The 11417-nt window shown below is 40.4% G+C and overlaps 1 protein-coding gene across 1 annotated transcript in view; it reads right to left on the bottom strand.

The window, feature by feature from the left end:
• The window catches only part of TBCA (tubulin folding cofactor A), a 33702-nt gene extending 22578 nt beyond the window's left edge, over nucleotides 1-11124 (bottom strand). Inside the window, exon 1 of the mRNA XM_065657009.1 lies at nucleotides 10919-11124. Within this exon, the coding sequence (XP_065513081.1) occupies nucleotides 10919-11124 (206 nt within the window). The remainder of the gene's footprint in view (nucleotides 1-10918) is intronic.
• Between the last annotated feature and the right edge of the window lie 293 nt (nucleotides 11125-11417).

Below are 11417 nucleotides of genomic sequence, written 5' to 3' on the forward strand. Positions count from 1 at the left end.
AAAGCCTTCCTTTCATTTTCCCCCTTTAAATCTACTGACCAAAAATTCTCAAGTCTTTCCTCTCCTTGGACATCTAAAGTCAAATAAGCAAAAACTGACAAACAACTGCATACAGCTAATATTAGCTTGTTGTCATACTTCAAGTCTCCATTTATAGTAGTTCTTTTCAGCCTTCAAAACTCCACATAAATGTTCAATGGAAGTGAAGACTCACATGCCTGGCTTAAACCTACTGACAACAAACTTGTTTTCCTTAGTTATTTTTCATGGACACTAGGGCAGAAGTCTACACCTCTAGAAACAGGGGAAAAAGTAACCCAAACAAAATGATAATATTTTACTAGCTTCTCCCAATCTTTCAAAATAAAAAAGTAGAAACATAAGATTCAATTATTCTGGACCTTGTCTCCAGTGCCAGCCAGTAGTTAACTACTAGGGAAAGAGTATAAAGAAATAAATCAAGCCTAAAGTGACATTTCCTGTGGAATATGTGCCTCTAGAAATGAAGTTAAGGACTTTTTAACACTGAAGAACAAAACTAAACCATTAGTGTTTAATAGACAATAGGTCAGGTGCTGGCTGTGGCTGCTACCCTTTTAAAATCTTTTACACATTTGACTGTCACATCACTTAACAATCAGTTTCACAACTTGCATGTTCTGTGTAAAAAACACGGTTTTATTACTTAAAAGCTGCAGGCTAAACCCAATGAGCTCAAATGGCTTGAGAGAATCTTATGGCAGAATAAATTTTAAAAGAGTAGTTACTTAACTACCTTTTCCATACCATTATATTTATTAATATTTCCTCATCTATCTTTTTCTGCTCACTTCCTCTCCCCCGCTTCAGCTCCCCAAGCTGAAGAGCAAAGTAACACAAGATGGTTCAAGAAGTCAAAAAGCTGACCACTGCTGAACAGAGTTCTCCCTCTTCGACCCAGCATACATCTCTGCCAGCACTAATCCTTACATGATCTCTCCATAAGCCAATTCAAAACAGCGGGAAATCAACACAGTAAGACAAAAACCTAACAGTTTTTCTCCTGGGTTAAGCAAATTGTGTGAGCTCAGCAAAAGGTTTGACTAACATCAGAGACCAGAAAACTGGAGAAGGGGAACGGGAAATGAGACCTCCAAATTTAGGATTACATTGATTTCTCAAGGGACTTCACTCCTAACCTGTTTAGGGTGCAGAGCTGCAAATGGTTTAGACTGTTCTAACTTCTGGCTGCTGCTGAAAGACCACCAAATCCTCCACCTTTCTCAGTCCACAAAGGTACATGTGTTCCTACCCTGGTATGCTGGTTTAGCTGGAATCGAGTTAATTTTCTTCACAGCAGTTAGAATATTTTATTTTTAGGAGCTAGCATGGTCTTTTGTCTTGGATTTAGTGTAAGAAGAAAAGTGATATCAGCTTTTCCATGGGATACAGTTAATGTTCTCTTTCCAGTAGCTGGACTGTGTTTTGGAGTTGGTATGAAAAGAATATAAGAACTTATTGATGTTTTGGCTGTTACGAAGGAGACCAAGGACTTTTTCAACTTTCCAGCTGCAGGTGTTCATAGCAGCAGGGAGGGAGAATAGTAGAACACCACCTAGATCGACATCCCGGTTGGTCAATGAAATATTGCCTACCAGTACCATCATGCTCCCTATATGGCTGGAGTCTGCTTTTATGGTTCGTTAGGTCCATTCAGGAGTTCTGCATTAGTTCCATGTTATTTGTTGGTTCAGTTTTTGGCCTTTTGCCTTTTTGCTCTCTCCAGGATTGGCTGCTCAGGACCAGGATACTCTCTCCTCTGCTCTTCTGTGATCAGCTGCATGGGACCAGTATTTGTAAGCAATTACCTTGTGCCTGCCTTATTTTACATTTTTTTATATATATATATTTGTTATTATTATTGTTGTTGTTGTCTTCCTAAACTGTTCTTAACTCACACATTTCTCCCTTCCCTTTTGATTCTCTCCCTGATCCAACTTGGGGAGGGTGACCAAGCAGCTTCCATGGTTCTAGTTGCTGGCTGGGGTTAAACCACAACACCTGGTCCTTATACATCAACACTAGCATAATCTCCTGTACTTGCATAATTAGCAGTAGCAAGCAGATCTACCTCTCTGATCATAGGAAGGGCACTCAGTTTATCTGAAGGTTGACAGATGAAAAAAGCATGCACAACATGAGCTTTCCAAATGCATAATGAAATTAAGATGCTCTGGACTAGGTAGACAAAAATTCCGTTTTCCTGAGCCACAGTCACATGCAGGAGGAACTAGTAGTGGATGCCTAGAATACAAAAGGTAAAATGGTACAAGGACAGAGCACGCACACACTACTACTCTTGATACACTTCCCTCAGCCTCCAGCAATTGCCGACAAATCAGGTTCTACATGAGCTAGAATGACACGTATGTGCCACCAAATAAAGACTGCTCTCCAGCATTAGGAAAATCAATGCAAGAAACATTGGCTGGACTGAGCAAGCCCAGTGGAGGTCCGAAGAAGATGAGAGGGAATTTCTCAATTTTGCTATTGAATAGCTTCACTATTGAAAGGACGTGCACCTCTTCAAAATTAATGTTACTATTAACCACGGTATATGCTAATGTGCCATATATTCAGCCTAAGAACACAGCAACCCCAAAGCTGACAGTATGTATTGACTAGATAATGAAAAATTTATGCTGACTTGATTCAAACCTAAAAATCCGTAATAGTGTAACTGTACAGGGTACAGCTTTTTTTGTTATAGTATAATAAACTGTAAGTATTAATATTATGCACAATTATAGCACAAGTAATTCAACAACTGCAGGAACATTGTCACTGTGCTAATCACTGCCTGCAGAGCTTAAATATCAGGTCCAAAACTGCAAATTACTTATTTACATTCTTTTTCACTAAGGCTACATAAGCACACATGCATTACAGATTGGGGCCTAAGAGCAAAAGTCAACGAAGGAAGATGAGAGAAGGAGGAAAGAAATACAATATTTGACACAGTTATCACAAACTGCCATGTTTTCTTAGCCATGAGTGAATGCTTTCTGATTTGAACAGGATTTCAAGTTTATGCGTTCATTTTCTTGATAGTGACAAAATCATCATAAAAGATAAGATTTCTCTTTTAACAGTCAAGATATAACCATGCACAACTATACACAATTTTAGCCTCTTCTGCATCTATAGCTTACAGAACTGGGTTACTACAACATTTCAGGTTAACTTTGCAAGCTTTCCTTTTTCAGGGATTACTATTCTGCAGACTATGAAAACCAGTGGCAGGGTTTTTTTGAAGTCAGAAAACAATTTCAAGTCAAAAATTACTTTATTTTAACATTTTTATAGCATTTCTGTTACTAGAGATTTCTCTCAATCTCCAGGGCTTCACATTCTGTCCTTGCTTCTCAACACAGTTACTTCCCTTCTCTTGCAATACATTCCAGCAGATTTTTTAAATCTTTGCCATAGCAACAACTGAAGTTCCCCTTTTTGCCCTGGCTGGGGCATCCCTGAATGCCAGCAACCAGTGGGAGCTTGGAGGCAGGAAGAGGAATGTAAGAATCCAATAGATGCAACCAGGACAAAAGCTCTTAAATTATGGACTACTCAAAAAGCAAAAGCTGATGGCTGGGGATCAAGATTTTGCTGAGGTACTGCAAAAAGCAATTTCGATGGCTGAAGGCAAAGAAGAGAAGGGCTACTCCACCAAGAGAGCTGGAAGAGCATTTCTGATGGGCTGAAGAGTTGGAAAGAAAAGTTTATCAGCCCATCCTGAAGAGACCCTGCAGTGGCAAAAATTCCAAGAAAGAAGGGCATGGCATGGAATGGGATGGAAGTTGTAAATGCTAAGGAACCTGAGAACTTCACTTCTAGAGAAGGAAGAACAAGAAATGGGGCCTCTGTTATGGCAACAATTGGGGTTACCACAGATCGCCACTTCATTTTACCTTCTATAAGCCAGTCATCATCTTCAGTCAAGACCTCAGTTTGGGAGAAAAGGCACAGAGTCTATTTCCTCCCTTCCCTGCCCCACCATCCCAACTGGGGATAACCAATTGGAAGTGTTACAGTGACAACCAAAATTAAATAGAATTACAATCATATTATGTGTGTAGGCAATTCACAATGCCTCAGTAAAGACACTTAATACAGTTTAACAAAAATATGATGGACCTCCTGATTCTGAATGAGATTTCCACATATATGATATATATAATTTAATAACACTTAAAGTCAAGCCAGGATGGATTATGGTTGTCAGTCCACTTGTAACTCATCCTCTGTATACAAAGCACTACCATAAATTTAACGAAATTTCTTCGTTTTTCCTTAGATCCACATTCTAATTCAGCACGAAATGATTATTTGTAACTGTTTAATCCACATAGGTGAATATGTGGCTCCATGCCATGAGTAAGAATGCCACAAAAAAAAGTACATACAATCAAAACTAAGAAAACAGTACTACATGTGCATAATGGCACCAAACTAGGGTTGCCAAGCAACTGTAACTACTGTATTTCCAAACTTTTTATAGACTGCTTAAGGAATTTAAGGTTGCAAAGCCATTGCTTTGCAAATATTCTTGCCAAAAAACCCAACAAAACCAAAAACCATGACACAAAAAAACCCAAAAACAAACCAACAAAACCCCCCAACAATACACACACACACACCAAAAACAAACCCCACAAAACCAAAAAGCCTTTTTCCTTTATGTAGCATTGCTACTGACACCTATGGTGGTAAACCTGGTGTGCAACATTGTTTTGCCAATTAAAATGACGACATCAGTATGGACATGCACAATACAGTTTTGCCTCAGGGGGCAGAAGATAATTGTAGACACAAAAACAAGGAGATGCCAGAATCATGAGTTTCACCAGAGGCTTTGATCTTTCTTTAGAAAAGGTAATGGGATGAAGGAAGGAATGCAAAGAAAGCAATCCTTTCAAAATCTAACCATTACTAATTTAAATTTGTGAGATACTTCTAAAAAGAAACTAGTGTTTAGGTCTGCTCAAAAGGTAAAACAAATGAAACCAAAACCATTAAAAATATAAATAAATAGCCAACCAAACAAAACAAACCAACACACTACATAATTTTCACAGGAACTGCTGTGCTGTTCTCACAGCTTTTCAAGATATGTGTGGGTACTGTTTGGTTTTCCTAAAGTTTAAAAGAAAGCATGCATTGAAAAACACAGGGAAATAGGAACCCCTTCAAACAAGTAGTTTCATTTCTTGAGACTAGTCAACTTGCAAGTATCCTGCAAATAATTATCTGGGTTGGTGACTCTGTGTGTCACAGATGTTAACTCAGACAGCACTATGTAAATGCGGGTCCATTCTTTTCTCAGCCATTTCACATTAAGCAGTTTTTTATGTGGGGCAGTGACTAAGTTAAGAAAGATTATTTAATTTCAATACAGTCAACTTGTAGCCAAGAGTGCATGCAACATATTCACCCTCCTGAATCCCTGTGCTCTTGGATATGCACTGGGATATAACACAATAAATTGCTTTATCATGCTGACTCAGTATAGCTGAGCAGCTCTGCACATGATTCCTCAATACCTGTGTAATATAAGCTATCCCAGCCCTTCCCATTAACTGAGCTGACAGGCAGTTGTTGCATACAATCTTCTAATTATAACAAGAATAAAGAAAGGAGGCATGAGTTTCTTATCAATATATTGACCCTAAGAATTAGTTAGTGCTGATGGCTAATGGGAAAAAAGCAAGAAAGCAACCATAATTCATATAGTGGACAGAAGATTGAGAAATTTCATTATTTCCACGAGACATAGCATATTTCTTGAGTAACCAAGAAAACAAACTAGTTTTGTTCTTGAATTAGCAACACAGTCACCATACAGTAAAAAGAATGGCTACATTCTCTGCAATACTTCATTCTTTACTTGCACAAAATGTATCCTGAACTGACCAGTAAAATAATTCAAAAGAATTGTTTAAATTTACATTTAAAAATAGACAGAGTTTCACATCACCTGCAGAACTTTCTGTGCTTGGGAAAACAAACAAACAACAACAACAAAAAAACAAAGACAAAAACCAAAACCAGTATAAATTGGTTGGCACTATGATGATATTTTATGAATTAAAAAAAAAAAACCAGTATCAACACCAGTGCGACAGGCAAAAGAACAATCTTAGGAAGATTCCACAGTTTTAGAAAGGTGGTTTTAAAAAAGAGCTGCTTCACAAAAATCAATACACTTTCCCCATAGGTTCATGATGTAAAATTCTATAATCAAGGCTTGTAGATTTGTAATTATGGTATGTCAGCCACATTTAAACAAGACTGTTAAAAGATTGTTAAAGTTAAACTAACACAATTGCAATGTGAATTGTCTTAGTCTCATTCTAATCTACTGGTGTCACTTCCACTTAATCAGATGGAAACTATGGGTAAATGTCAGTACTATTTTCACACGACCCAGCTTACTTTGTTTGTAGTAGTTTTAAAAATCATTGGCAATCTGAAATGAGAATAAGATTTTTTAAAAGTTTTTTTGGTTTGGTTTTATTTTGGTTTGGTTTTGTTTTTCTTCTAATCAATTCCCTCACTATCCAGCAGGTTGTCCAAGTTTGGATTTACTGAGAGTAAGACTATTTTGAAGTGATTAAACCAGAAATATTGATTGTTAGGACATAAGGCACAGATGCAGCAAACATTACTATTCGTACTCATCAAATCTACTTTTTCTGAATGACAAACAAATGAAAGTATGCAATCATCAAGAGCCTGGCTATCAAAAGGTTCTCCCTGTTCAGAGTTCAAATTTTTCACTTATACATAGCAACGTAAGAAAAATGAAGGCAAGTAAAGTACCCACGACCTACAATATATCTTGAGGGTGGTACCCAAAGAATTTATGATATACAGATTAAAAAAAAAAGCCTCAAAGCAGAACAGCTGCTTTGTTCTTAGTTTGAAAAACAAAATTATGAGTTAGGTAACTAATGAGAGAAAATACTGTCCTACAGCAGATGACTAAAAAAAAGATGAAATGTCAAAGTAGTTCAATACATCCTAATGGTTCTTGACCCTTATCTTTTTTTATATACTCTTTCAGCTTGAGCATTGAATGTGCCTGAAAATCAGTATTACAGGCTAAATTCAATGTACTTTTCTAAACTGCAAATGCAGAAAAAACTAAGGAAAATTAATTGAAGTGTTAAGCCGTTCCCTTTATGGCATGTCTAATAAGCCTCTATGTGAGCCTTCTCACACACCAGGAATAAATACAAATATACTTTTTCTAGTCCAAAATAAGAGGACAATGTTAATGCTCCTAACTTGACTCAAGTCACATGTATACCCACTGTGGTAGAGCATAACTAGGCTTCTAGTTGGAGAAGGGTGGAGTGGGAAAGAGCCACACCTCTTGTTGTATCTGCATGCAGCCACCACAGAAGTGGAAGCTGCTGCTGTTTTATCTCCCCTGCAGGAATGTAAGATAAAACTCTTTTTCTCCTTTTTTTTTTTTTTTAAAGCTACCTTCACTTACAGTATGCCAGCTGCTGCAGAGTAACTCTAGATGTGCATATTGTTACCACACAACAAACATAACCTAAGTTTACTTGCTTATTCACACAGCCATGCTCCAAAAGCAAACCTGGATCCTGTTGGTGGCATTTGTATCATTTCCCTGAATGTTTTAATCCCTTTCTTTGTACTAGCCCTGAAACATTTACAGTTGTGTGGTGAGCTAGACCAGACAGGCCTCATCCTTCAAATAGTGGGTTTTTTTCAATCCTGGTTATTTTTTGGTGCATCAGCTCCCTGAAATATACATATGTGTGGCCACCTAGGTCCTTGTGCTAGGCACAAAGAAGGAGGTTGTAACAGCCCCTCACATTTGGATTAGTTTAAGCCATCATGGACCAACAACATGCCTTCTGTCACAAATGACAGTTGTTTCAGCTCAGAGGGATGCCCACCTACACAGTACCCCTGAAACATATTGTAACTTATTAAGCACTGTTTTTAAGAGGCCACAGAATTTGTATTAGGTTCATAAAATAGTTCTCAGGAATAGTCAGACTTTGCTTGAACTTATCGTGGCCAGACTAGAGATTTTTTTACTTGTTCAACTGTAAACACTATTGTGACTAGGTGAGAATTACCCTTCTTTTCATTTTTGCTCAGCTTTGTACAATCTTGTGGTATAACACTATTGTATTGATTTTTGTTACTAGCAAAAATGAGATCTCTCTGACTTAGAATAAAAAAGTAGCATAAATGATCAAATCTTATGAGAGCAGGAGGATGGGATAATAGCAAAGCCCTTGAACACATAGACACAGGAAGATGCTGAAATGCCCCACTGTCACCAATAGTCAAATAATGGTCAAAGGAATGAAGCCCCGAGAGACGGGTAAAACCAGTTTTAGGATAACAAAGAAAAATTATTCAACACATGTAATACACACCATAGGCAGTAAATTCAGATAAAATGTGGAGTGCAAAACAAGGAAGAAAAATATGTGAATTTTTTATGTGCATTTCTATATGCAAATTCTGAGAAGTACAAAACAATGAACATCATACTCCTCTCAACAAAGGATTTAGGATGCTGATGACTTTGCTTGAATTTGTCCCCTCCCCACTATTGAATTGAAGCAGTAGCCCTAGGACATAGAGGGCCAGCAAAAAGGTGAGTATAACATCAGGGAAAGGCTACTATTAAAAACAAAGTAGGAACATTAGAAACTTTGTGTATTTTAATTTTGACTGTATATAACTTGAGCTGTGTTGGCATCATTGTAACAAAACTAATATCCAGTGGATTTAAGCAACCTAATTTGTAACTTTGATGCAAGGGGCTTGGAACAAAATCATGGATTTCCATGAATCAAGTGAACTAACAGAAAAGCCACACTAAGCACTAAAGAAATTGCTCACACAGGACAAACACACTACTACATTTTAATATCTTGTTCTCAGCTCTCCCAGATTCAAACTACAGAAGCAGAGAAATGGAGAAAAAAAACCATGCAAGCTAATCTCTGAGTTAGAAGCACTATGGACAGCAGCATACAGACATTAAGCAAGGTCCATGTGCAGTTATCTGCATAAGCACACTGGCATCATTAGGCCACTTCCCGGTCCAAGGGGACATAGCCACATGGTACAGCATTCGCCATGTAAACACTCACATGAACACATGTGAACACTGCACCAGCTCTGCTGGTGTCTCCACACAGTTGTTCAATGCCTAGTAAAGACTTTCCCCTCACTGTTTCCTGGTCTATGAGCATGAGGAAAAAGCTTTTTCAGGTAACTTTTGTGATGAGTTATCATTCAGCAATGGTCACCTGAAAAGCTATTCGGTATTACCACATGGTTCTCTCAGTAAAACTACCAAACAGCAGCAACAAGCCAGTAGTGAAACTTCTACAAATTACAAATTCTACAAAAATAAAATTGTGACTTATTAGACACAATAACTTTCTCAAAAGTCTCTGGACAAATGAGTTATACTTTTAGCTAACAAAAAGTATACACAGACTGAAAAAAATGTTAAGTAATTCTAGTTTCCCGATATCTCAGAATAGTTTGTCTATAAAAACTGACCAAAACCACCATCCACTTAAAAATAGACAGAGGTCATTTACAATGTTCCTGTCCAGCAAAGACAGTAACCACAACACAGGTCATGAAATGGACCCAAAGCAAAAGGTAGTCACCAAGCCACTCAATAAGACTGCACAAAGCTTTCTAGCTTAAAAATAACACACAAGTTCATGACTTGCATGCCCTGTGTAGTGACAGGAAACAGAACTTTACAATCATATAATCAATGTTTTGCGTATAGCAGTCCTTAAGAGTCTTTGGAACCTAAGAACTCAAAAGTGCCTTTATCTAGCATAAACAGAGTGATAAATCTGTACCCATTTTACTTTTCTAGTCTGCAAGTCCAGTCTTTCAGAGCTAATCAGGTATGAGAAAGTGTGGGCGTCTTACTGTTAAATTTTTTTACTAGCTGGAATTAGATACGTCATAATACAAAGTTGTTCATATGAAGCTGGACTATTTAACATCCTCATCTGGCACACATACTAATTCCTCTCTTTGCCTGAGCCAGCACAGTCTTTGAAGGGCATAACTCTAATAAACCCTTCTATGACCAAAAATTTAATGTCAAAGCCATGCGTTTAGAGTTGTAATACGAGGGATTCAGACAGTTAAGCTGCACCTTTTCTTAAAAAATAAGACTGTGTTAAAGCTACTAAAAAAGGAGACTCAGGTGATGAATTCACCATCGATTTTGCGGTGTAAACTTTCAAACGAGAAATAACCTATTCAGCAGTTATTTTGGTAAAACAGGTAAGACTTCATGCCTCGGCATGTTATCCGGAGGGACTGCCCTGTACACTGACGGGGCAGCGTGACTCTCCTGGCCTCTCAACATCACTAACGAAACAGAACAAATTCTCGCTTCATTGTCGTCTGGGGAAAGAAAGGCCTGCTAACGAGGACGGTGCGCAACGGGATGAAGGCGGCAGCAATGGCAGAACTCGTGCCAGGGCACACCCCAGCACACTCGTCCAGCGCAACAACACCGCCAACAACTCCCCGGCCCCACAGCTGGCGCGGCCGGCAACGCACGAAGCCCCGCCGGCAGCTCCTCCGCCCGGCCGGGGCGAGCTTCCGGGGACCGCGGCAGAGCCCCCTCTCCGCTCAGGGCAGCGAGGCCGCCCGCGGAGCTCGCAACAGGGCCGAGCCTGCTCTCCGCTCGCCCCCTCGGGACCGCCCTCGGCCTCCCCCAACAGCTCCCAACGTTCCCTCAACGTCTCCTCAACGGCTCCCAACGGTCAAGGCGCGCGCCACCTCGACGCGGCGGGACGGCAGACGCGGCGTTCTCCCCCATACCGAGCGCACTCACCGCCTCACGACGCCGGTCTTGATCTTGATCTGCCTCAGACGCGGGTCGGCCATGGCGGGGCAACGGCGGGGGCCGAGGCCCAGCGGCGGAGGCTGCGAGGGGACGGCCCAGCGCCGTGACTGCGCACTGCAACCCCGCGCATGCGCCGAGCCGCCAGCCTGGGAGACACCACCGGGAGCAGGGGAGTGGCCCCGCGCTCCCCCCATCCCGGAACAATGGGGGCGTCCGGGCAGCGGTTGTGGGGGGGGGGGGGGGGGGTGTCGTCACCATAGCGACCAGTGGGGCCGGGCCGGGCGCGGAGAGGCCTGCGCAGGGCCGCGGCGCCCCTCGAACCGCCAAGTGTCTTTCACCATCGGTTCACAAGCACGGACGCAAAAAAGTGCGAGTCCACCCTCAGATGCAGAACAAGTGTAACAGCTCCCAGGGCGCTGTCTGTAAAACTGAGCAGTTACAAGTCCTAAAGGGGAACTTGGACCAGAACGGCTGCTGGACAGGGAGA

Source organism: Caloenas nicobarica, chromosome Z, assembly GCF_036013445.1.
Source record: "Caloenas nicobarica isolate bCalNic1 chromosome Z, bCalNic1.hap1, whole genome shotgun sequence".
NCBI lineage: Eukaryota > Metazoa > Chordata > Aves > Columbiformes > Columbidae > Caloenas > Caloenas nicobarica.